The sequence below is a fragment of the Nomascus leucogenys genome, chromosome 11, assembly GCF_006542625.1.
Source record: "Nomascus leucogenys isolate Asia chromosome 11, Asia_NLE_v1, whole genome shotgun sequence".
Lineage (NCBI taxonomy): Eukaryota > Metazoa > Chordata > Mammalia > Primates > Hylobatidae > Nomascus > Nomascus leucogenys.
The window spans coordinates 55,688,141-55,715,390 of record NC_044391.1 but is presented as its reverse complement, the minus strand read 5'-3'; the positions used below and the strand labels follow the sequence as shown (position 1 = coordinate 55,715,390).

At 39.9% G+C, this 27,250-nt stretch overlaps 1 protein-coding gene across 1 annotated transcript; it reads left to right on the top strand.

Moving 5' to 3' along the window:
- The first annotated feature begins 21,284 nt into the window (after positions 1 to 21,284).
- LOC100590651 (olfactory receptor 2AP1) lies at positions 21,285 to 22,214 on the top strand. Its single transcript, XM_003252433.2, has one exon. The coding sequence runs from the start codon at positions 21,285 to 21,287 to the stop codon at positions 22,212 to 22,214; it is 930 nt and encodes a 309-aa protein (XP_003252481.2).
- Positions 22,215 to 27,250: the final 5,036 nt, after the last annotated feature.

Here is a 27,250-nt window from a genome sequence, read left to right as displayed (position 1 = left end):
GGAAGCCCATCAGACTAACAGTGGATCTCTGAGCAGAAACTCTACAAGCCAGAAGAGAGTGGGGGCCAATATTCAACATTCTTAAAGAAAAGAATTTTTAACCCAGAATTTCATATCCAGAAAAACTAAGCTTCATAAGTGAAGGAGAAATAAAACACTTTACAGACAAGCAAATGCAAATACAGACAGGCCTGCCCTAAAAGAGCTCCTGAAGAAAGCACTAAACATGGAAAGGAACAACCGGTACCAGCCACTGCAAAAACATGCCAAATTCTAAACACCATCAAGGCTACAAAGAAACTGCATCAACTAATGAGCAAAACAACCAACTAACGTCATAATGGCAGGATCAAATTCACACATAACAATATTAACTTTAAATGTAAATGGGCTAAATGCTCCAAATAAAAGGCACAGACTGGCAAATTGGATAAAGAGTCAAGACCCATCAGTGTGCTGTATTCAGGAAACCCATCCCACGTGCAGAGACACACATAGACTCAAAATAAAGGGATGGAGGAAGATCTACGAAGCAAATGGAAGACAAAAAAAGGCAGGAATTGCAATCCTAGTCTTGGATAAAACAGACTTTAAACCAACAAAGATCAAAAGAGACAAAGAAGGCCATTAAATAATGGTAAAGGGATCAATTCAACAAGAAGAGCTAACTATCCTAAACATATATGCACCCAATATGGGAGCACCCAGATTCATAAAGCAAGTCCATAGTGACCTACAAGAGACTTAGACTCCCACACAGTAATAATGGGAGACTTTAACACCCCACTGTCAACATTAGACAGATCAACGAGACAGAAAGTCAACAAGGATATCCAGGAATTGAACTCAGCTCTGCACCAAGCAGACCTAATAGACATCTACAGAACTCTCCACCCCAAATGAACAGAATATACATTCTTTTCAGCACCACACCACACCACACCTATTCCAAAATTGACCACATAGTTGGAAGTAAAGCACTCCTCAGCAAATGTAAAAGAACAGAAGTTATAATAAACTGTCTCTCAGACCACAGTGTAATCAAACTGGAACTCAGGATTAAGAAACTCACTCAAAACTGCTCAACTACATGGAAACTCAACAACCTGCTCCTGAGTGACTACTGGGTACGTAACGAAATGAAGGCAGAAATAAAGATGTTCTTTGAAATGAATGAGAACAAAGACACAACATACCAGAATCTCTGGGACACATTCAAAGCAGTGTGTAGAGGGAAATTTATAGCACTAAATGCCCACAAGAGAAAGCAGGAAAGATCCAAAATTGACACCATAACATCACAATTAAAAGAACTAGAAAAGCAAGAGAAAACACATTCAAAAGCTAGCAGAAGGCAAGAAATAACTAAGATCAGAGCAGAACTGAAGGAAATAGAGACACAAAAATCCCTTCAAAAAATTAATGAATCCAGAAGTTGGTTTTTTGAAAAGATCAACAAAATTGATAGATCACTAGCAAGAATAATAAAGAAGAAAAGAGAGAAGAAACAAATAGATGCAATAAAAAATGATAAAGGGGATATCACCACCGATCCCACAGAAATGCAAACTACCATCAGAAAATACTACAAATACCTCTATGCAAATAAACTAGAAAATCTAGAAGAAATGGATAAATTCCTCAACACATACACCCTCCCAAGACTAAACCAGGAAGAAGTTGAATCTCTGAATAGACCAATAACAGGCTCTGAAATTGTGACAATAATCAATATCTTACCAACCAAAAAAAGTCCAGGACCAGATGGATTCACAGCCGAATTCTACCAGAGGTACAAGGAGGAGCCGGTACCATTCCTTCTGAAACTATCCCAATCAATAGCAAAAGAGGGAATCCTCCCTAACGCATTTTATGAGGCCAGCATCGTCCTGATACCAAAGCCTGGCAGAGACACAACAAAAAAGAGAATTTTAGACCAATATCCTTGATGAACATTGATGCAAAAATCCTCAATAAAATACTGGCAAACCGAATCCAGCAGCACATCAAAAAGCTTATCCACCATGATCAACTGGGCTTCATCCCCGGGATGCAAGGCTGGTTCAACATATGAAAATCAATAAACGTAATCCAACATATAAACAGAACCAAAGAGAAAAACCACATGATTATCTCAACAGATGCAGAAAAGCCCTTTGACAAAATTCAACTTCCCTTCATGCTAAAAACTCTTAATAAATTAGGTATTGATGGGACCTATCTCAAAATAATAAGAGCTATCTATGACAAACCCACAGCCAATATCATACTGAATGTGCAAAAACTGGAAGCATTCCCTTTGAAAACTGGCACAAGACAGGGATGCCCTCTCTCACAACTCCTATTCAACATAGTGTTGGAAGTGCTGGCCAGAGCAATTAGGCAGGAGAAGGAAATAAAGGGTACTCAATTAGGAAAACAGGAAGTCAAATTGTCCCTGTTTGCAGATGACATGATTGTATATCTAGAAAACCCCATTGTCTCAGCCCAAAATCTCCTTAAGCTGATAAGCAACTTCAGCAGTCTCAGGATACAAAATCAATGTGCAAAAATCACAAGCATTCTTATACACCAATAACAGACAAACAGAGAGCCAAATCATGAGTGAACTCACATTCACAATTGCTTCAAAGTGAATAAAATACCTAGGAATCCAACTTACAAGGGACGTGAAGGACCTCTTCAAGGAGAACTACAAACCACTGTGCAATGAAATAAGAGAGGATACAAACAAATGGAAGAACATTCCATGCTCATGGGTAGGAAGGATCAATATCATGAAAATGGCCATACTGCCCAAGTTAATTTATAGATTCAATGCCATCCCCTTCAAGCTACCAATGACTTTCTTCACAGAATTGGAAAAAACCACTTTAAAGTTCATATGGAACCAAAAAAGAGCCCAAATCACCAAGTCAATCCTAAGCCAAAAGAACAAAGCCAGAGGCATCACGCTACCTGACTTCAAACTATACTACAAGCCTACAGTAGCCAAAACAGCATGGTACTGGTACCAAAACAGAGATATAGACCAATGGAAGAGAACAGAGCCCTCAGAAATAATGCCACATATCTACAACCATCTGATCTTTGACAAACCTGACAAAAATAAGCAATGGGGAAAGGATGCCCTACTTAATAAATGGTGCTGGGAAAACTGGCTAGCCATATGTAGAAAGCTGAAACTGGATCCCTTCCTTACACCTTACACAAAAATTAATTCAAGATGGATTAAAGACTTACAGGTTAGACCTAAAACCATAAAAACCCTAGAAGAAAACTGAGGCAATACCATTCAGGACATAGGCATGGGCAAGGACTTCATGTCTAAAACACCAAAAGCAATGGCAACAAAAGCCAAAATTGACAAATGGGATCTAATTAAACTAAAGAGCTTCTGCACAGCAAAAGAAACTACCATCAGAGTGAACAGGCAACCTACAGAATGGGAGAAAATTTTTGCAACCTACTCATCTGACAAAGGACTGATATCCAGAATCTACAATGAACTCAAACAAATTTACAAGAAAAAAAACAAACAACCCCATCAAAAAGTGGGCAAAGGATATGACAGACACTTCTCAAAAGAAGACATTTATGCAGTCAAAAAACACATGAAGAAATGCTCATCATCACTGGCCATCAGAGAAATGCAAATCAAAACCACAATGAGATACCATCTCACACCAGTTAGAATGGTGATCACTAAAAAGTCAGGAAACAACAGGTGCTAAAGAGGATGTGGAGAAATAGGAACACTTTTACACTGTTGGTGGGACTGTAAACTAGTTCAACCATTGTGGAAATCAGTGTGGTGATTCCTCAGGGATCTAGAACTAGAAATACCATTTGACCCAGCCATCCCATTACTGGGTATATACCCAAAGGAGTATAAATCATGCTGCTATAAAGACACATGCACATGTATGTTTATTGCGGCACTATTCACAATAGCAAAGACTTGGAACCAACTCAAATGTCCAATAACGATAGACTGGATTAAGAAAATGTGGCACATATACACCATGGAATACTATGCAGCCATAAAAAATGATGAGTTCATGTTCTTTGTAGGGACATGTATGAAACTGGAAACCATCATTCTCAGCAAACTATCACAAGGACAAAAAACCAAACACCACATGTTCTCACTCATAGGTGGGAATTGAACAATGAGAACACATGGACACAGGAAGGGGAACATCACACTCCGGGGACTGTTGTGGGGTGGGGAGATGGGGGAGGGATAGCATTTGGAGATATACCTAATGCTAAGTGATGAGTTAATGGGTGCAGCACACCAACATGGCACATGTATACATATGTAAGAAACCTGCACATTGTGCACATGTACCCTAAAACTTAAAGTATAATAATAATAATAATAAATATATGGAACTTAAAGATTCATTGAAGAAATTACAAACTACATTTGAAAGCTTTAATAACATATTGGACCAAGGAAGAGAAAGCCTTTCAGAATTTGAGGACAGATCTTTAAAAATAATACAGTCAGACAAAAAGAAAAAAGAATGAAGAAGGCCTTCAAAATGTATGGAACTATTTAAAGTAACTGAATTTATGAATTATCAATATTCTCGAGGGGAAAGAAAATCAAATAGTTTAGAAAACCTATTTAGGGAAATAATATATTTTGTCTGTTCAAAAAGTGAGACTCAAAGAAGAAAAATCTATTAGGTTGGTGCTAAAGTAATTGCAGTTTTTGCCAGTAAAAGTAACTCATAACCAGAACTAAAATTTTAGAAAACATGCACTTTAGGGTTGCAAAGGAGGACCAAAGAAAGATAATACAGAATAAAAATTAGCGGGAGCAGAGCAAAATGGCAGATTAGACATCTCCATCCCTCCACAGAAACACCAATTTGAACAACTATTCATGCATGAAAAAGCCTTCACAAGAGCTAAGGAAACCGGGTAAGAGATTGCAGTACCTATTTAGAGCATAATAAGAGGAAAAAAGGCTTGAAGAGGATAGGAGGCACAATTTTACATTATCTGCCCATTCCTCCCCCAACCCCAGGCAGCACAGCACAGAAAGAAATACAGCCTGCTTGGGATTAAAAGAGGGAAATAAGCATAGGACCTTGCCTTGGACCATAACACCAGTTGCCACAGTAAAACTCAGTACCAAGCAAATCTCTACAGTTTCTGAATCCAGGCCAATACCCACAGACCTGCCTTGGTGTCAGATGGAAATCCCAAAATCCAAGGCACCTGAGCCGTAGATTAGATCTCCAGTCCTCATAAATGCTAGCCGACTACAATAGCCTCAGGCTCTAGACAGCTCTTTGTGGCAAGCAGGCTTCCACAGCCACTAGCTTCAGGAATTCAGCAGTGCTACACCAGCCTCAGTAGCCACAGCATTCCAGTCCAGCACCATAGTAACCACAGAGGTCCTGGGCCTAGAGTTCCCCCTAGCACTGCAAAGGCTGCAAAAGTCTCTGACATAGTGACCACACTAGATGGCCTGACCAGAATCTCTGCACTGGCTTAATGTTAAAGGGAGTTTCCAGACAAAGCCAGTTTGCAATCACTGAAATAGATACCTACTTCTTCAACTTACAGATATCAACACATGACCACAAGGTTCAAGAACAATCAGGAAAACATGAAATCCCCAAATGGCCAAAATAAAATGCCAGTGACAAACCCTAAAAAATGGAGATATATGAAAGACCTGACAAGGAATTCAAAATAACTGTTTTAACGAAACTCAGTGAACTTGAATAAAATGTTGAATAAAATACAGAGAAATATTTTCCTCAAAGAAACAAGGAAAACAGTAAATGACCAGAACAAGAAATTTAATGGAGAGATTAAAACGATTAAAAAATTAAACAGAAATCTGGAGCTAAAAATATAATAGAATAAAAATAGATTGTATGGGCTGGGCGCGGTGGCTCACGCCTGTAATCCCAGCATTTTGGGAGGCCGAGGCGGGCGGATCATGAGGTCAGGAGATCGAGACCATCCTGGCTAACACGGTGAAACCCCGTCTCTACTAAAAATAGATTGTATAAACAGTGGAATTGATCAAGCAGGAAAAAAAATCTGTAAACTTGAAGACAGTTTATATGTAAGTATAAAGTAAGAAGAGAAAAAAAGAAAAAGGAATAAGAAAATATTACAGGATTTATGCGAATGCATCAAAACAGCAAGTCCTTTCAGTTACTAGAGTTAAAGGAAGCAAAAAGAAAGACAAAGAAGTAGAAAAATTGCATAAAGAAATAATAGCAAAAACATTTCCAAACCTGGAGAAAGATATAAATAACCAAGTACAGGACTGTCAAAGGAAAATGTAAACACCACCTACCAAAACTTATGGGTTACGGCAAAAGCAGTTCTAAAACTAAACACTAGATGAATAAATGCCTACATCAAAAAAAAGATAAACAACCTAACATTATACTTCAAGGAACTAGACAAACAAGAACAAACTAAACCCAAAATTAGTAGAGGAAGAAAATAATAAAGATTAGAGGAAAAATAAACAAAATAAAGACTAGAAAATGAGAAAAATATCAGTGAACGAAGTTAGTTTTTTGAAAAGATTAACAAAATCGACAAATCATTAACTAGAATAAGAAAAAAGAGGAGACTCAAATAAATTAAATCAGAAATGAAAAAGGAAACATTCAACACCACAAAAATATAAATAATCATAAGAGACTATTTGGGGCAAATATGCATCAATAAATTAGATAACCTAGAAGAAATAAATAAATTCCTTGAAACATACAACATACCAACATTGATTTATAAATAAATAGAAAATCTGAACAGATGAATAATGAGTAAAGCAATTGAATGAGTAACAGAAAGTCTCCCATTAAAGAAAAGCCCAGGACCTGATAGCTTCAGTGCTGATTTCTACCAAACATTTAAAGAATAATTAATACCTCTTCCTTCCAAGATGGTTGAATAGGATCAGCTCTAGTCTACAGTTCTCAGTGAGACCGACACAGAACACAGGTGATTTCTGCATTTCCAACTCTGGTACCTGGTTCATCTCACTGGGACTGGTTGGACAGTGGGCACAGCCCACAGAGGGCACACCAAAGCAGGGAGGGATGTCGCCTCACCCAGGAAGCACAAGGGGTCGAGGTGTTTCCCTTTCCTAGCCTAGGGAAGCCTTGAGTGACTGTACCTGGAGGAACAGTACACTCCTACCCAAATACTGCACTTTTTCCATGGTCTTCACAACAGGCAGACCAGAAGATTCCCTCCCCTGCCTGGCTCAGCAGGACCCACACACACAAAATGTTGCTTGCTGCAAGCACAACAGTCTGAGATCAACCTGGGACACTGGCTCTTGGCAGGAGGAGGGGCATCTGCCATTGCTGAGGCTTGAGTAGGCAGTTCTATGCTCACAGTGTAAACAAAGCTGCACAAAAGCTTGAACTGGGTGGAGCCAACCACAGCTCAGCAAGGCCTCTCTAGATTCCACCTCTGGGGGCAGGACATATCTGAAGAAAAGACAGCAGACAGCTTCTGCAGACTTAAATGTCCTGGCCTGACAGCTCTGAAGAGCAGCGGTTCCCCCAGCATGGTGTTCAAACTCTGATAATGGACAGACTGCCTCCTCAAGTGGGTCCCTGACCACCGTGTAGCCTGACTGGGAGACACCTCCCAGTAGGGACTGACAGAAACCTCATACAGGCAGGTGCCCCTCTGGGATGAAGCTTCCAGAGGAAGGATCAGGTGGCAATATTTGCTGTTCTGCAGCCTCCACAGGCAAACAGGTTCTGGAGGCAAATAGGGTCCGGAGTGGACCTCCAGCAAACTCCAACGGACCTGCAACTGAGGGACCTGACTGTCAGAAGGAAAAATAACAAACAGAAAGGAATAGCATCAACATCCACAAAAAAGACACTCACACCAAAACCCCAACCGTAGGTCACCAACATCAAAGATGAACGGTAGATAAAACCACAAATATGGGGAGAAACCAAAGGAGAAAGGCTGAAAATTTCAAAAGCCAGAATGCCTCTTCTCCTTGAAAGGAACACAACTCCTTGCCAGCAAGGGAACAAAACTGGACAGAGAAGGAATTTAACGAGTTGACATAAGTAGGCTTCAGAAGGTCGGTAATAACAAACTTTTCCGAGCTAAAGGAACATGTTCTAACCCATTGCAAAGACGCTAAAAACCTTGAAAAAAGTTAGACAATGGCTAACTAGAATAACCAGGGTAGAGAAGAGCTTAAGTCACCTGATGAAGCTGAAAATCACAGTACAGGAACTTCGTGAAGCATACACAAGCTTCAATAGCAGATTCGATAAAGTGGAAGAAAGGATATCCATGATTGAAGATCAAATTAATGAAATAAAGCTAGAAGACAAGACTAGAGAAAAAAAGAGTGAAAAGAAACAAACAAAGCCTTCAAGAAATATGGGAATATGTGAAAAGACCAAATCTACATTTGATTGGTGTACCTGAAAGTGACAGGGAGAATGGAACCAAGTTAGAAAACACTCTTCAGGATATTATCCAGGAGAACTTCCCCAACCTTGCAAGACAGGCCAACATTCAAATTCAGGAAATGCAGAGAATACCAGAAAGATACTCCTCGAGAAGAGCAACCCCAAGACACATAATTGTCAGATTCACCAAGGTTGAAATGCAGGAAAAAATGTTAAGAGAAAGGTATGGCTACCCACAAAGGGAAGCCCATCAGACTAACAGCGGATCTCTCAGCAGAAACCCTACAAGCCAGAAGAACACCCATGCTCATGGATAGGAAAAATCAATACCATGAAAGTGGCCATACTGCCCAAGGTAATTTATAGATTCAATGCCATCCCCATCATGCTACTACTGACTTTCTTCCCAGGATTGAAAAAACTACTTTAAAGTTCATATGGGACCAAAAAAGAGCCCACATAGCCAAGACAATCCTAAGCAAAAAGAACAAAACTGGAGGCATCACCCTACCTGACTTCAAACTATACTACAAGCCTACAGTAACCAAAACAGCATGGTACTGGTACAAAACAGAGATATAGACAAATGGAACAGAACAGAGGCCTCAGAAATAACACCACACAACTACAACCATCTGATCTTTGACAAACCTGACAAAAACAAGAAATAGGGAAAGGACAAAAAACCAAACACCGCATGTTCTCACTCATAGGTGGGAATTGAACAATGAGAACACATGGACAGAGGAAGGGGAACATCACACACCAAGGACTGTTGTGGGGTGGGGGGAGGGGGGAGGGATAGCATTAGGAGATATACCTAATGCTAAATGATGAGTTAATGGGTGCAGCACACCAACATGGCACATGTATACATATGTAGAAACCTGCACGTTTTGCACATGTACCCTGAAACTTAAAGTATAATAATAATAAAATTTAAAAAAAGGATTCCCTATTTAATAAATGGTGCTGGGAAAACTGGCTAGCCATATGTAGAAAGCTGAAACTGGATCCCTTCCTTACACCTTATACAAAAATTAATTCAAGATGGATTAAAGACTTAAATGTGGCTGGGTGTGGTGGCTCATGCCTGTAATCCCAGCACTTTGGGAGGCCAAGGCGGGCAGATCATGAGGTCAAGAGATCGAGACCATCCTAGCTAACACAGTGAAACCCTGTCTGTACTAAAAATACAAAAAATTAGCCAGGCATGGTTGTGGGCACCTGTAGTTCCAGCTACTTGGGAGGCTGAGGCAGGAGAATCCCTTGAACCCAGAAGGCAGAGCTTGCAGTGAGCTGAGATCACACCACTGCACTCCAGCCTGGGGAATACAGCAAGACTGTGTCTCAAAAAAAAAAAAAAAAAAAAAGACTTAAATGTTAGACCTAAAACCATAAAAACTCTAGAAGAAAACCTAGGTAATACTATTCTGGACATAGGCATGGGTAAAGACTTCAGGACTAAAACACTAAAAGCAATGGCAACAAAAGCCAAAATAGACAAATGAGATCTAATTAAACTAAAGAGCTTCTGCATGGCAAAAGAAACTACCATCAGAGTGAACAGGCAACCTACAGAATGGGAGAAAATTTTTGCAATCTACCAATCTGACAAAGGGCTAATACCAGAATCTACAAAGAACTTAAACAAATTTACAGGAAAAAAACAAACAACCCCATCAAAAGTGGGCAAAGGATATGAACAGACACTTCTCAAAAGAAGACATTTATGCAGCCAACAGACACATGAAAAAATGCTCATCATCACTGGCCATCAGAGAAATGCAAATCAAAACCACAATGAGATACCATCTCACACCAGTTAGAATGGCAATCATTAAAATGTCAGGAAACAACAGACACTGGAGAGGATGTGCAGAAATAGGAATGCTTTTACACTGTTGGTGGGACTGTGAATTAGTTCAACCATTGTGGAAGACAGTGTGGTGATTCCTCAAGCATCTAGAACTAGAAATACCATTTGACCCAGCGATCCCATTACTGGATATATATCCAAAGGATTATAAATCATGCTACTGGCCGGGCACGGTGGCTCATGCTTGTAATCCCAGCACTTTGGGAGGCCGAGCTGGGCAGATCACGAGATCAGGAGATCGAGACCACAGTGAAGCCCTGTCTCTACTAAAAATACAAAAAATTAGCCGGGCGTGGTGGTGGGTGCCTGTAGTCCCAGCTACTCGGAGAGGCTGAGGCAGGAGAATGGCGTGAACCCGGGAGGCAGAGCTTGCAGTGAGCCGAGACTGCACCACTGCACTCCAGCCTGGCTGACAGAGCAAGACTCCATCTCATAAATAAATAAATAAATAAATAAATAAATAAATAAATCATGCTACTATAAAGACCATGCACACATATGTTTATTGTGGCACTATTCACAATAGCAAAGACTTGGAACCAACCCAAATGTCCATCAATGATAGACTGGATTAAGAAAATGTGGCACATATACACCATGGAATACTATGCAGCCATAAAAAGGGATGAGGTCATATCCTTTGCAGGGACATGAATGAAGGTGAAAACCATTATTCTCAGCAAACTATCACAAGGACAGAAAACCAAACACCACATATTCTCACTCATAGGTGGGAACTGAACAATGAGAAAACTTGGACACAGGGCAGGGAACATCACACACCAGGGCCTGTCAGGGAGTGGAGGGCTATGGAAGGGATAGCATTAGGAGAAATACCTAATGTAAATGATGAGTTGATGGGTGCAGCAAACTGATATGGCACATGTATACCTATGTAACAAACCTGCACATTGTGCACATGTACCCTAGAACTTAAAGTATAAGAAATAAAAAAAGAAAATATGGCACATATACACCATGGAATACTATGCAGCCATAAAAAAGGATGAGTTCATGTCCTTTGCAGGGACATGGATGAAGCTGGAAACCATCATTCTCAGCAAAATATCACAAGGACAGAAAACCAAACACTGCAAGTTCTCACTCATAAGTGGGAGTTGAAAAATGAGAATACGTGGACACAGGGAGGGGAACATCACACACCAGAGCCTGTTGAGAGGTGGGGTGCTGGGGGAGCGATAGCACTGGAGAAATACCTAATGTAAATGATGAGTTAATAGGTGCAAGAAACCAACATGCCACATGTATACCTATGTGCAACATGCCACATTTATACATTGTGCACGTGTACCAAAGAACTTAAAGTATAATAATAAAAATAAATAAATAAGAATAATTAATACCATTCTTTCTCAAGCCCTTCCAAAAAATTTTAAAAAAGGAAATTCTTCCAAACTTATTTTAGGTTGTCACCATTACCTTGATACCAAACGCAATAAGAACATAAAAAAAGAAAATTACATGAAAATATCGCTGATGAACATAGATGAAAAAAGTCCTCAACAAAATACTAGCAAAACAAATCCAACCAGCACATTGAAAAGGTCATTCATCATTACCAAGTGGGATTCATCCCAGGGATGCAAGGATGGTTCAACCTGTGCAAACCAATAAATCTGATACACTATATTAAGAAAATGAGTATAAAAACCACATGATCACCTGAATAGATGCAGAAAAAGCATTTGATAAAATTCAACATCACTTTATGACAAAAGCCCTAAACAAATTCAGTATAGAAGGAACATACCTCTACACAATAAAGGTCATATATGACAGACCCACAGCTAATATTATAATAAGTAGAAAAATGTTGAGAGCTTTTCATTTTTCCCCATTGAGCATAATGTTAGCTGTGGGCTTGTCATATATAGCCTTTATTTTGTTGAGGTGCTTTTCTCCTATACCTAGTTTGTTAAGAGGTTTTTATTATGAATGAATATTGAAAAAAAACTCTTAAAATTTATATGAAACCACAAAAGACCCCAAAAAGCCAAAGCAATCTTGAACGAAAAGAACAAAGCAGGAAGCATCACACCACCTGACTTCAAAATATACTACAAAGCTATGATAACCAAAATCCACACGGTACAGGCAAGAAAATATACACATAAACCAGTGGAACAGAATACAAAGCCCAGAAATAAACCTGTGCATTTACAGCCAACTTATTGTCAACAAAGGTGCCAAGAACACACAATAAAGAAAGGACAGTATTTTCAATAAATAGTGTTGGAAAAACTGGATATTCACATACAGAAGAATGAAAGTACACCATTATCTAACAGCATATACAAAAATCAATTCATAATAAAGACTTACATGTAAGACCAAAACTATGAAACTACTAGAAGAAAACAAACAGGGAAAGCTCCACAACCTTGGTCAGGGCAATGATTTCTTGGATATGACAACAAAAGCATAGACAACAAAAGCAAAAATACACAAATGGGATTATATCAAACTAAAAAGCTCCTGCATGGCTAAGGAAACAATCAACAGAGTGAAGAGACAACCTACAGAATAGGATAAAATATTTGCAAACTATACAAATGATAAGAGGTTAACATGCAAAATATATAAGTAACTCAAACAACTGAATAGCAAGAAAACAAATAATCTGATTTTAAAACAGGCAAAAGCCTTCAATAGACATTTCTCAAAAAAGATATACAAATGGCCAACAAACATATGAAAAAATGTTCAACATCACTAATCATCAAGAAAATACAAATTAAAATCACAATGTCACCTCACTTCTGCTAGAATGGCTATTATCAAACAGATAGATAAAGGTAAGGTGCAGTGGCTCACGCCTGTAATCCCAGCACTTTGGGAGGCCAAAGTGGGCAGATCACGAGGTCGGGAGTTTGAGACCAGCCTGGCCAAAAAAGTGAAACCCTGTCTCTACTAAAAATACAAAAAAATTAGCTGGGCATGGTAATAGGTGCCTGTAATCCCAGCTACCAGTCACTTGAACCCAGGAGGCAGAGGTTGGAGTGAGCCAAGATTGCACCATTGTGCTCCAGCTTGGACAACAGTGCAAGACTCCATCTCAAACAAACAAACAAACAAAAAAAGATAGATAAATAAAAGTTTTTGGCAAGGATGTGGATAAAAGGAATCCTTTGGACTGGGCACAGTGGCTCATGCCTGTAATCCCAGGACTTTGGAAGGCTGAGGTGGGAGAGTCACCTGAGGTCAGGAGTTTGAGACCAGCCTGGCCAACATGCTGAAACCCCATCTCCACTAACAACACAAAAATTAGCTGGACATGGTAGCATGCACCTGTGATCCCAGCTACTCTGGAGTCTGAGGGAGGAGAATTGCTTCAACCCGGGAGGTGGAAGATGCAGCGAGCTGAGATCACATCGCTGCACTCCAGCACGGGTGACAGAGTGAGACTCCATTAAAAAAAGGAATCCCTTGCACATTGTTGGTGGGAATGTAAATTAGTACAGCCATTATGGAAAACAGTATGGAGGCACCTCAAAAAACTGAAAATGCAACTACCTTATAATCCAGAAAACCCACTACTGGGTATATATTCAAACGAAAGGAAATTAGTATGTTAAAGAGATATCTCTAGTCCCTTGTGTATTGCAGCACTATTTACAATAGCCAAGAAATGGAATCAACCTAAGCATTCATCAACAGATTAATGGATGGAGTGCAGCGGCCCAGTCTCGACTCACTGTAACTTCTGCCTCCTGGGTTGAAGTGATTCTCATGTCTCAGCCTCCTGAGTAGCTGGGATTATACAACTGGCTAACTTTTTTTTTTCTTTTTTTTGTATTTTCAGTAGAGATGGAGTTTTGCTGTGTTGGCCAGGCTGGTCTTGAACTCCTCGCCTCAAATGTTCCACACATCTTGGCCTCCCAAAGTGCTGAGATTACAGATGCCCAGCTGAGTTGTGGCCTGGCTACTTCTAACAATCTGTGCTCATATATGTGAGCAAATAAATGATCTGAAATTGGAACTTACATCTAAAGAGGAAGGAGAGAGTAAAGATTTGAAAAAATTACAGCCTGGTTATGTGATAGAAAAAGAAAGCCCATTTTCAAGGAAGGAATTCTAGTGGGGCTACAAAAATTTGCAAACCTAAAAGGAATGCAAGTGCGGATAGTCAAGACAACAGGGAAAAGGCCTCATAGGTGTTTCAGAGACCTTTGAGGCAGCCACTGCCCTGCACATCCTTGGGACACTGCTACCTGCATCCCAGCCACTGTAGCTCCAGCCATGGCTCAAAGGGGCCCAGGTACTCAGGCTGTTGCTTCAGAGGGTGCAAGACATAAGCCTTGGTGCCTTCCATATGGTGTTAAGGTCACAGAACACAAAATTTGACGCTTGGAAAGCTCCATGTAGATTTCAGAGGATATATGGAAAAGCTGGATGTCCCAGCAGAAGCCTGCTGCAAGGGTACAGCCCTCATGGAGAACCTCTACTAAGGCAGTGGAGGGAAAATGTGGGGTTGTAGCCCCAACACGGAGTTCCCAGTGGGGCACTGGATCTGTGAGAAGGCAGCCACCATCCTCCAGATCCCAGAATGGTAGAGCCACCAACAACTTGCACCATGCACCTGAAAAACCCACAAGCACACAACCCCAGCCCATGAGATCAGACATAGAGGTTGACCCCTAAAAAGTCACAGGGGTGGAACTGCCCAAGGCCTTGGCAGCCCACCCCTTGCATCAGTGTTTCCTGGATGTGTGACATGGAGTCAAAGGAAATTATTTTGGAGCTTTATAATTTAATGACAACCTTTCTGGGTTTCAGACTTTCATTGGAGACTGTAGCCCCTTTCTTTTGGCTGATTTCTCCCTTTTGGAATAGAAGTATTTACCCAATGCCCATATATCAGTTCTATCTTGGAAGTGACTAACTCATTTTTTATTTTACAGGCTTATAAGTGGAAGGGACTAGCCTTGTCTCAGATGAGACTTTGGCCTGTGGACTTTAGAGTTAATGCTGAAATGAGTTAAAACTGGGGGACTCTTGGGAAAGAATGATTATATTTTAAAATGTGAAAAGACATGAGATTTGAGCAGGGCTAGAGGAAGAATAATGTGGTTTGGATATGTGCCCCCACTCGAATCTCATGTTGAAATGTAATCCCCAATGCTGGAGCGGGGCCCTTTTGGGAGATGATTGGATTATGGGGGTGGTTTCTCATGGTTTTACAACACTCCCACTCAGTGCTCTCATCACAATAATGAGTTCTTGCAAATGTGATTATTTTAAAGTGTATATCGCCTCCCACCCCTCTCTCTCTTGCTCCTGCTCTGGCTATGTAAGACATGCCTGCTTCTTCTTCACCTTCCATCATGATTGTAAGTTCCCTGAGGTCTCTCCAGAAGCAGAAGCCAGTGTGCTTCTGGTAGAGCCTGCAGACCTGTAAACCAATTAATCCTCTTTTCTTTAAAAATTACCCAGTCTCAGGTATTTCTTTGTAGTGTGAGAACACACTAATGCAGGAATATAAATTATTCTTCCATAAAGACACATGAATGTGTATGTTTGTATTAGTCCATTGTCATGCTGCTGATAAAGACATACCTGAGACTGGGCAATTTACAAAAGAAAGAGGTTTAATGGACTCAGAGTTCCACGTGGCTGGGGAGACCTCACAGTCATGGCAGGAGGTGAAAAGCATGTCTCAAATGGCCACAGACAACAGAAGAGAATGACAGCCAAGTGAAAGGGGTTTCCCCTTATAAAATCATTAGATCCTATGAGACTCATTCACTACAAGAAGAGTATGGGAGAAACTGCTCCCATGATTCAATTATCTCCCACTGGGTTTCTCACACAAAATGAGAGAATTATGGGAGCAACAATTCAAGGTGAGATTTTGGTGGGAACACACCCAAACCACATCATTCTGCCCCTGGCCCCTCCCAAATCTCATGTCCTCACATTTCAAAACCAATTATGCCTTCCCAACAGTCCCCTAAAGTCTTAACTCATTTCAGCATTAACTCAAGGCAAGTCCCTTTTGCCTATGAGCCAGTAAAACCAAAAGTAAGTTAGTTGCTTCCTAGATACAATGAGGATACAGGCATTGGGGAAATACACTCATTCCAAATGGGAAAAATTGGCCAAAACAACAGAGCTACAAGCCCCATGTAAGTTTGAAATCCAGAAGGGCCGTCAAATCTTAAAGCTCCAAAATGATCTCCTTTGACTCCATGTCTCACATCAAGGTCATGCTGATGCAAAAGGTGGGTTCCCATGGTCTTGGGAAGCTCTGCCCCTGTGGCTTTGCAGGATACTGCCTCCTCCCAGCTGCTTTAGCAGTCTGGCATTGAGTGTCTATGGCTTTTCCAGGTGAACGGTGCAAGCTGTTGGTGGATCTGCCATTCTGGGGTCTGAAGGATGGTGGCCCTCTTCTCATAGCTCCACTAGGCAGTGTCCCAGTAGGGACTCTGAGTGGGGGCTCCAGCCCACATTTCCCTTCTGCCTTGCCCTACCAGAGGTTCTCCATGAGGGCCCCACCCCTAGAGCAAACTTCTCCCTGGGCATTCAGGCATTTCCATACATCCTCTGAAATCTAAGTAGAGGTTCCCAAACCCCAATTCTTGACTTCTGTGCTCCCACAGGCTCAACATCAAGTGGAAGCTGCCAAGGCTTGGGGCTTGCACCTTCTTAAGCCACAGCCTAAGCTTTACATTGGCCCCTTTCAGCCATGGCTGGAGCAGCCAGGATGCAGGGCACCAAGCCCCTAGGCTGCACACAGCACAGGAACACTGGGTCTGGCCCAAGAAACCATTTTTTCCTCCTAGGCCTCCTGGCCTGTGATGGGAGGGACTGCCGTGAAGACTTCTGACATGCCCTGGAGATATTTTCCCCATAGTTTTGGGGATTAACATTTGGCTCCTTGTTACTTCTGCAAATTTCTGCAGCCAACTTGAATTTTTCCTCCTAAAATGGGATTTTCCTTTCTATCACATCATCAGGCTGCAAATTTTCCAAACTTTTCTGCTCTACTCTCTTACAAAACTGAATGCCTTTAACAACACCCAAGTCACCTCTTGAATGCATTGCTGCTTAGAAATTTCTTCTGCCAGATACCCTAAATCATCTATCTTAAGTTCAAAGCTCCACAAATCTCTAGGGCAGGGGGATAATGCTGCCAGTCTCTTTGCTAAAACATAACAAGAGTTACCTTTGCTCCATTTCCCAACAAATTCTTCATTTCCATTGAGAGCACCTCAGCCTGGACTTTATTGCCCATATTGCTATCAGCATTTTGGGCCGAGCCATTCAACAAGTCTCTAGGAAGTTCCAAACTTACCCACATTTTCCTGTCCTCTCAGCCCTCCAAACTGTTCCAACCTCTGCCTGTTACCCAGTTCCAAAGTCGCTTCCACATTTTTGGGTATCTTTTCAGCAGCACCCTATTCCTGGTACCAATCTACTGTATTAGTCCATTTTCACACTGCTGATAAAGACATACCCAAGACTGGGCAATTTACAAAAGAAAGAGGTTTAGTGGACTCACAGTTCCACATGGCTGGGGAGGCATGACAATCATGGCAGAAGGGAAAAGGCACGTCTCACATGGTGGCAGACAAGAGAAGAGAATGATAGCCAAGTAAAAGGAGTTTCCCCTTATAAAACCATCAGATCTTGTGAGACTTATTTACTACCATGAGAAAAGTATGGGGGAAACCACCCCCTGATTCAATTATCTCCTATTGGGTCCCTCCCACAACATGAGGGAATTATGGGAGCTACAATTCGAGATTTGGTAGAGACACAGCAAAATCATACCTATGTTCATTGCAGTACTAGTCACAATAGCAAAGACATAGAATCAACCTAAAAGTCCATCAATAGTAGACTGGATAAAGAAAATGTGGTACCTATTCACCATGGAATACTATGCAGCCATAAAAAAAAGAGCAAGATCATGTCCTCTGCAAGAACATGGAGCTGGAAGCCATTATACACAAATTAATGTAGGAACAGAAAACCAAATACCACATGTTCTCACTTATAAGTGGGAGCTAAATGAAAACAAATGGACACAAACAGGGGACCAACAGGCACTGGGGCCTATTTGAGGGAGGAGAGTAAGAGGAAGAAGAAGAAGATCAGAAAAAAATAACCATTGGGTACTATGCTTAGTACCTGGGTGATGAAATAATCTGTACACCAAACCTTCATGACACAAGTCTACCTATATAACAAACCTACACATGTACCCCTGAACCTAATATAAAAGTTAAGAAAAGAAAGTGTGACTTTTTAGGACCTCCAAATTTTTCCACCTAACCTGTTTGTCCATAGCCAAGTTCAGCTATGACCACCCACCCGAGAAAGAAAAATATAATGACTCCATACTCTTCTTCTCTGTGGCTAATGCTCTCTGGATACCTCCCCCACCACCACCAATGTGTCTCCAAACTAGTCTCCCTGGAACCTCTTCTCTCAGCTGTCTATTTAAAGTTTGTTCCCAAAGTTATTCACAAAGGACATTCATTAGCCTGTTCCAGATGAGGATCTCCCAGGCAACTTGTGTTTCTTCACTCAACTGATCCCCAGTGCATGCTCTCAATAGAGCAGGTATTACCTGTGTCACTCTGGGTAAAGTTTAATCTGGGGTAGGACAGGGATTTCATATTATGCCTTCTGAGATCATCGGTTTATTTCTCCTACAACAGAAAAATTCAAGACTACTCTGCTTCTCAAAGTCCTTGTTTTAGTGTCCTAGTTATTGGCCATGCTTTAAAAACAGGATGTCCAAAAACTCTGATTCAGCTTCTGTTTAATTAGTTGAATAACAGAGATCAGCAAGTCCCCACTGAAATGATAAGAAACAGAAGCAGCAGACTACTTCTTACCAGGAGAAGTTTGGAAATTTGTGTATTTCTATGAAATGTACTATAGAACTTGGTGGCAGAAAAGGTAAAACAAAAAATGCAATAAATCTTATACTATTTTGTAATTATGTTGCCTTCTAATTTTAATTTACCACCAAGAATATTTAGGATTAAAATCTTGCAATAGTCATTTGGATAGTCAAGTCAGGAAGTATGTTACCTGTTTATAGCTTCATTTATTTTACTTCTCTGGAGTTGTAAAGCCTGAAATGATGCAGATGTGAATATTCAACCACTCCCTGAAGACTCCAGGTTAGTAACCAGGAGGGAAGGTCATCTGCAGCTGATGCTCTCTGGCTACCATCCCCAGCACCACCAACCCATCTCCAAGCTAACCTCTCTGGACCCTCTTCTCTCAGCTGTATATTTAAAGTTTGTTCCCTAAGTTATTTACAATAACTTTTCTTGATCCTTGATTTCAACTGTTGACTGCAACCCAATAGGAGGTTATAAAATCAATTTAGTGGGCTTCAACAAGCATTTTAAAAAATTACATAGAAAATATCAGATTTTATCACATGGGCCAGGTACAGTGCCTCACATCTGTAATCTCAGTACTTTGGGAGGCCAAAGTGAGAGGATCATTTGAGTCCAGGAGTTCAAAATCAGCCTGGGCAACATAGGAAGTCTCCATCTTCACAAAAAATAAAAAATAATAATTAGCTAGGCATGGTAGTGCATGCCTGTGGTTCCAGCTACTCTGGAGGCTGGGGTAGGAGGATCACTAGAGGCCAGCAGATCAAGGCTGAAGTGAGTCATGATCATGCTAATGCACTGCAGCCTAGGTGACAGAGTAAGACTGTGGCTCAAAAAAAAAAAATGATATATACATATATATTATATATATTATACCTTATGTAGTAAGGAATGCTCTATAAAACTTTTAAGCGAGAGCTATATGTGTTTATTAAAATATATATAATTTAGAATGAATTTTAATCAAGAATGCTTTAAAGCTGCTGCCTTATAAACATTTATAAAAACATAACTAGAAAGAAATCTTGAATAAATCTATAAGGGCACTCCCAGATACTGTGACTCTTTAACTGCATGGGCTTACAAATAAAGTAGAAACTTGAAATGCCAATGAAGTACCCAAATATGGAATCTCCCAGAAAATCCTGTATCATATACATTTTCCCCATAAAATTCACATGCCCACATACACAATATGTTTTACACATAATTTAATGCATTCACAGACATAGTAAATCTAATCTAGGGATTAGTAGACCCCTAGTTTAAAAGTTCTTGCTTTACATATTCTTAAGATCCTAACATTTCCTTGGAATGTAATAGAATCTCCCTATCCTTACAGGAAGCAAAATTCTGGATCTAAAGATTCTGAATGTGTTTGAGGAAATATTCTAATCTAATATTTACTGACCCCTAGAAAGTATGTAGAATGTTTCAAAGGACAGAATAGCATAACCCTAATATACAAATCTTTGAATCTAACAGACAGACATAGGCTAAGAAGTTGGAGGGTCCACTGGAAAGAAGTGGGAAGATGATACCTTTTCTGCATCAAGGGAATTAAGGAAGTTGAACCCGAAGAAAAATGAAAAATTGCTATATTTATATGAAAAAAAGGTAGAGAAGAGTAAGAAAAATGACAATTCTGAGAAGAGTTAAGCACACAAAGGAAGTAGGGCAATGAATGGGGTCAATGAGAAATAAAGTTAATGTTGGGGGAAAGAAATTCATAACTGTTCTGGAAGGAGGTAGCAGCTGGAGGCATTCTTTTATTAACTTATTTCACAACGTTTTGAATATCATCTATGAGGCAGACACTTGCCTCATGTGAGCACTAGGGAGAGTACAATGTGGAAACATAATGACAAGAACTTTCCTCCATAGGGCAAATGGGACTGGGAAGGATCCAACATCATTCAAATGGGCCACTGGTCTGGACTATGTCATCAGAGGAGAAGTTTATCATCCATTTCATTTTTTTCTTGTCAGACTTCATCTGTTCATTTCAGAGCACCTCTTCCTTTCTCAACTTTGATTACTACTCTCTTTTTCACTTTGAGACTCAAAATTTTTTCAACAATGAAAAATAAAACCGTGTTAACCGAGTTTATCCTTCTGGGTCTAACAGATGTCCCTGAACTCCAGGTGGCAGTTTTCACCTTTCTTTTCCTTGCGTATTTACTCAGCATCCTTGGAAATCTGACTATCCTCGTCCTCACCTTGCTGGACTCCCACCTTCAGACTCCCATGTATTTCTTTCTCCGGAACTTCTCCTTCTTGGAAATTTCCTTCACAAACGTCTTCATTCCAAGGGTCCTGATTAGCATCACAACAGGGAACAAGAGTATCAGCTTTGCTGGCTGCTTCACTCAGTATTTCTTTGCCATATTCCTTGGGGCCACAGAGTTTTACCTTCTGGCTGCCATGTCCTATGACCGCTATGTGGCCATCTGCAAACCTCTGCACTACACCACCATCATGAGCAGCAGAATCTGCATCCAGCTGATTTTATGCTCTTGGCTGGGTGGGCTAATGGCTATTATACCACCAATCACCCTGATGAGTCAGCAGGACTTTTGTGCATCCAACAGACTGAATCATTACTTCTGTGACTATGAGCCTCTTCTGGAACTCTCATGTTCAGACACAAGCCTCATAGAGAAGGTTGTCGTTCTTGTGGCATCTGTGACCCTGGTGGTCACTCTGGTGCTAGTGATTCTCTCCTATGCATTCATTATCAAGACTATTCTGAAGCTCCCCTCTGCCCAGCAAAGGACAAAAGCCTTTTCCACATGTTCTTCCCACATGATTGTCATCTCCCTCTCTTATGGAAGCTGCATGTTTATGTACATTAATCCCTCTGCAAAAGAAGGGGATACATTCAACAAGGGAGTAGCTCTACTCATTACTTCAGTTGCTCCTTTGTTGAACCCCTTTATTTACACCCTAAGGAACCAACAGGTAAAACAAGCCTTCAAGGATATGGTCAAAAAGCTTGTGAATCTTTAAAGAATTTAAGGATTACCTGTGGACTAGGTATGAAAAAAAAGAGAGAGGAAAAAAATAATTTAAGAATTTAAGACTTCATTGATGACTCCCTAGTATGTACTAAGCTCTCTGATAGTTACTAAGTACTCAATAAAAAGTTAAACTTCAGTTCAGTGGGAGAGACTTGGAAATAAATTGCAACCTGTTAAGTCTTAATAGTGAAATGAATATGGTTTTATTCTATTTAGTTACTCAATTGAATAACTCAACCTAAGTTAGAGAGAAAATAAATGTTTTCAGAGGGGGTAAAGAAAGAAATTTTGGTAGAATAAATATTGTGAATAGGAGCACAAAATTTCAATCCAAGGAGACTGAGTAAATGTTACCACTGTTAGTTTCAATCAAAACAAAATGGACTATAAATCATGCTGCTATAAAGACACATGCACATGTATGTTTATTGCGGCACTATTCACAATAGCAAAGACTTGGAACCAACTCAAATGTCCAATAAAGATAGACTGGATTAAGAAAATGTGGCACATATACACCATGGAATACTATGCAGCCATAAAAAATGATGAGTTCATGTCCTTTGTAGGGACATGGATGAAACTGGAAATCATCATTCTCAGTAAACTATCGCAAGGACAAAAAACCAAACACCGCATGTTCTCACTCATAGGTGGGAATTGAACAATGAGAACTCATGGACACAGGAAGGGGAACATCACACTCCAGGGACTGTTCTGGGGTGGAGGCAGTGGGGAGGGACAGCATTAGGAGATATACCTAATGCTAAATGACGAGTTAATTGGTGAAGCAAACCAACATGGCACATGGATACATATGTAACAAACCTGCACATTGTGCACATGTACCCTAAAACCTAAAGTATAATAAAAAAAAAAGCTATGGAGATGATAAATTTAGTTTTGAATTAAGTTGAATTCTCATTTTAAGTAAGTTAAATGCTCATCTGAATTTTGGACCAGATCTATGAATTTCACAATCCTTAACATATACATGGTAGTTGATGATGTGGGAATAGATGAGGTCATAAATAAAAGCATGTATAGAAAAGGCTTAAATATTAAATGCTAAGGTTTATCCCAAAATTTAAAAAGCAGAAGCAGCAGAAGGGTTAATAAGAAAGGCAATGAACCTATCAAATTTATGGGAAGAGATGTCTCAAGAAACATAGTTTATTGTCAATGTGAAATGCTGCAGAGAGTGATTAATAGGAATAATGAAAGTGAGAACTAACAATTGGATTGTTGTTGATCTTAGCCATTTTCAGCAAATGTGAAAGTTGGATAGGAAGTTGGGTTGGGTAGGAGGAAATCAGATTGTTGTGGGTTTCTAGTGAATGGGAGCTGACAAGTTAGAGAATGATAAAATGGAATTTTGAGAATAGAGAAATGAAAAGAATGAGCCCCAAGTTATATTTCCCCGTGGTATTCTGCACTTTTTCACTGATAATATCATAATGATGGTTATAGATGTAAATCTATATTCACCTCTAGTCTGTAAGGCATAGGAGTGCAGGGATAATAACTTCTTAATCACAATTTCATCTGCAATGCCAAGCAATGGTAAGTGCTCAATAAATAGTTCTTAAATGGATGAATGAATGATGAATGGATGGATGGATGGATGGATGGATGGATGGATGGATGGATGGATGAATGGACAAATGAATGAGGGGTCTCAGACAGATTTTTTTTAATAAAGGCTCATGATCATTTGAGGGTTTATATACTTTGAGAAAGGAATTATCAAGACATGCTACATATGGACTTAGATCTGCCTGGAAATTCTACTCTATTTTACATATGGGGAACTGAAGCTTCAATAAGTGAAATCACTTCTACAAGGTCACACAGCTAAGTGCCTGCACTACAGTCAGAAAATATCTGTCTGGTGCTAGAGCCCGCCTGCTTTACTACTGAGCCATACAGCCATTCTAACTGGTTTTACCATTTCCTCTCCCCAACACTTCTAATTATTTTAAGTGACCTTGATTTTTTACCTATCTTATTTTTCCAAGCTCTCAACAGCTTTGTTAGAAGCCTTTGGGACATGATTCTCTTTAGGAAGTTGCAAGTATACACAAGCCCATATTATTCCACCCTATGGCTCTTGACTTCTCTCAAAATCCTTCTCCTTTCCATATCCATATCTATTGTGAAGAATGTGGATCTCCTGTTTATTTTCTCCCTTTCAGAAGGAACATAAAGATCCCAAAGAGCATGAGAACTAACAAAACGGTATTTTGCTTCCATCTTCCCCTGCCAATAATAAGATTTCAATGAGGATTACGTAATGAACAAGGAGACTCATATAAGCTGCTAACTGGTCTCACCTCCTCCCTATTTATCTTCTTTCTGAGCTATAAGGAAATGGCCTTGGCTTCTAGACTTGAGGGTAGAAATGGTGGTCTACTACATATAATAGTGTCCTGCCCAAACTAGGTACTCAATAAATGCTCAATTAGTAAAATAACCAATGTACAAATGAAAAATTTCTTTATTACTTAAGGTTCAAGCAATTGTCATAGCTTTTCTTTTTTCTTTATACTTTAAGTTTAGGGTACATGTGCACAACGTGCAGGTTTGTTACATATGTATACATGTGCCATGTTGGTGTGCTGCACCCATTAACTCGTCATTTAACATTAGGTATATCTCCAAACGCTATCCCTCTCCCCTCCCCCCACCCCACAACAGGCCCCAGTGTGTGATGTTCCCCTTCCTGTGTCCATGTGTTCTCATTGTTCAATTCCCACCTATGAGTGAGAACGTGTGGTGTTTGGTTTTTCGTCCTTGCAATAGTTTTATGAGAATGATGGTTTCCAGCTTCATCCATGTCCCTACAAAGGACATGAACTCATCGTTTTTTATGGCTGCACAGTATTCCATGGTGTGTATGTGCCACATTTTCTTAATCCAGTCTATCATTGTTGGACATTTGGGTTGGTTCTAAGTCTTTAGTAATGTGAATAGTGCCGCAATAAACATACGTGTGCATGTGTCTTTATAGCAGCATGATTTATAATCCTTTGGGTATATACCCAGTAATGGGATGGCTGGGTCAAATGGTATTTCTAGTTCTAGATCCCTGAGGAATCGCCACACTGACTTCCACAATGGTTGAACTAGTTTACAGCCCCACCAACAGTGTAAAACTGTTCCTATTTCTCCACATCCTCTCCAGCACCTGTTGTTTCCTGACTTTTTAATGATCACCATTCTAACTGGTGTGAGATGGTATCTCATTGTGGTTTTGATTTGCATTTCTCTGATGGCCAGTGATGATGAGCATTTTTTCATGTGTCTTTGGCTGCATAAATGTCTTCTTTTGAGAAGTGTCTGTTCATATCCTTCACCCACTTTTTGATGGGGTTGTTTTTTTCTTGTAAATTTGTTTGGGTTCTTTGCAGATTCCAGATGTTAGCCCTTTGTCAGATGAGGAGATTGCAAAAATTTTCTCCCATTCTGTAGGTTGCCTGTTCACTCTGATGGTAGTTTCTTTTGCTGTGCAGAAGCTCTTTAGTTTAATTAGATCCCATTTGTCAATTTTGGCTTTTGTTGCCATTGCTTTTCGTGTTTTAGACATGAAGTCCTTGCCCATGCCTATGTCCTGAATTGTATTGCCTAGGTTTTCTTCTAGGATTTTTATGGTTTTAGGTCTAACATTTAAGTCTTTAATCCATCTTGAATTAATTTTTGTGTAAGGTGTAAGGAAGGGATCCAGTTTCAGCTTTCTACATATGGCTAGCCAGTTTTCCCAGCACCATTTATTAAATAGGGAATCCTTTCCCCATTTTTTGTTTTTGTCAGATTTGTCAAAGATCAGATAGTTGTAGATATGCGGCATTATTTCTGAGGGCTCTGTTCTGTTCCATTGGTCTATATCTCTGTTTTGGTACCAGTACCATGCTGTTTTGGTTACTGTAGCCTTGTAGTATAGTTTGAAGTCAGGTAGCATGATGCCTCCAGCTTTGTTCTTTTGGCTTAGAGACATAGATTTGGTCTTATTTATTGTTTTCTGGTTGTTTTGCATATCCCTTTTTCCTTACTTCCTATCTTATTGTCTATTTTTGTGGTTGGGTAGTTTCTGTAGTAATAAGATTTGATTCCTTTGTTTCTCCTTTTTCTATTGGCTCTAACAGTGAGTTTATAGTTTTGCATATTTTCATCATGGTGGTTATCATCTTTTCTCTTCCATATGTATGACTCCCTTGAACATTTCTTGTAAGTCCAGTATGGTGACTATTAATTCCCTTCATTTTTGCTTATTTGTCACATATTTTATTTCTCCTTTATTTCTGAATCATGGCTTTGCTGGGCATAATATTGTTGGCTAGCAGGTTTTTTTTTTTCTTTCATTACTTTGAATACATCATTCCATTCTCTCCTGGCCTGTAAGACTTCTGCTGAGAAATCTACTGTTAGTGTAATGGGGATTCCCTTACACATGACTTAATGTTTTTCCCTGGTATTTTTAGAAATTTTTTCTTTGTCTTTGGCTTCTGACAATTTGACTAACATGTGTATTGGAGAGGACATGTTTGGGTTGAATCTATTTGGGTTTCTTTGAGATTCCTACATTTGGATGTCCAGCCCTCTCTCAAGAATTGGAAGATTTTGACCTATTATTTTATTAAATATGCTTTCTGTACCATTTCACTTATCTTCTCCTTCTAAAGTGCCCAGAATACAAATATTTGTTTGCTTAATGGTGTCCTGTAAATCCTATAGGCTTTGTTCACTTCTCTCTTTTGTTCTGCCTGTTATTTCAAAAGGCCTGTTTTCAACTTCAGAAATTATTTATTCTGCTTGGTCTAGCCTCTTAAAAATTGAAAATCTTTATGGTCGAGGACCTCTTGCCACATTACTAAATTCAGTGGTGGATGTCTAATAGGTATCTCAAACTCAAGCATTCTAAGTGCCTAATCTACACCACCTCTCCATCTCACCTGATAATCTCTCCTTTCCTCCAGCCCCTGGCAAATTTGCTTTATCCACAGCCTTTCCCATCTCAATCCCATGGTT

Excerpts from the sequence above, each read along its gene's own strand:
- LOC100590651 (XM_003252433.2), top strand. The coding sequence starts at position 21,285 with ATGAAAAATAAAACCGTGTTAACCGAGTTTATCCTTCTGGGTCTAACA.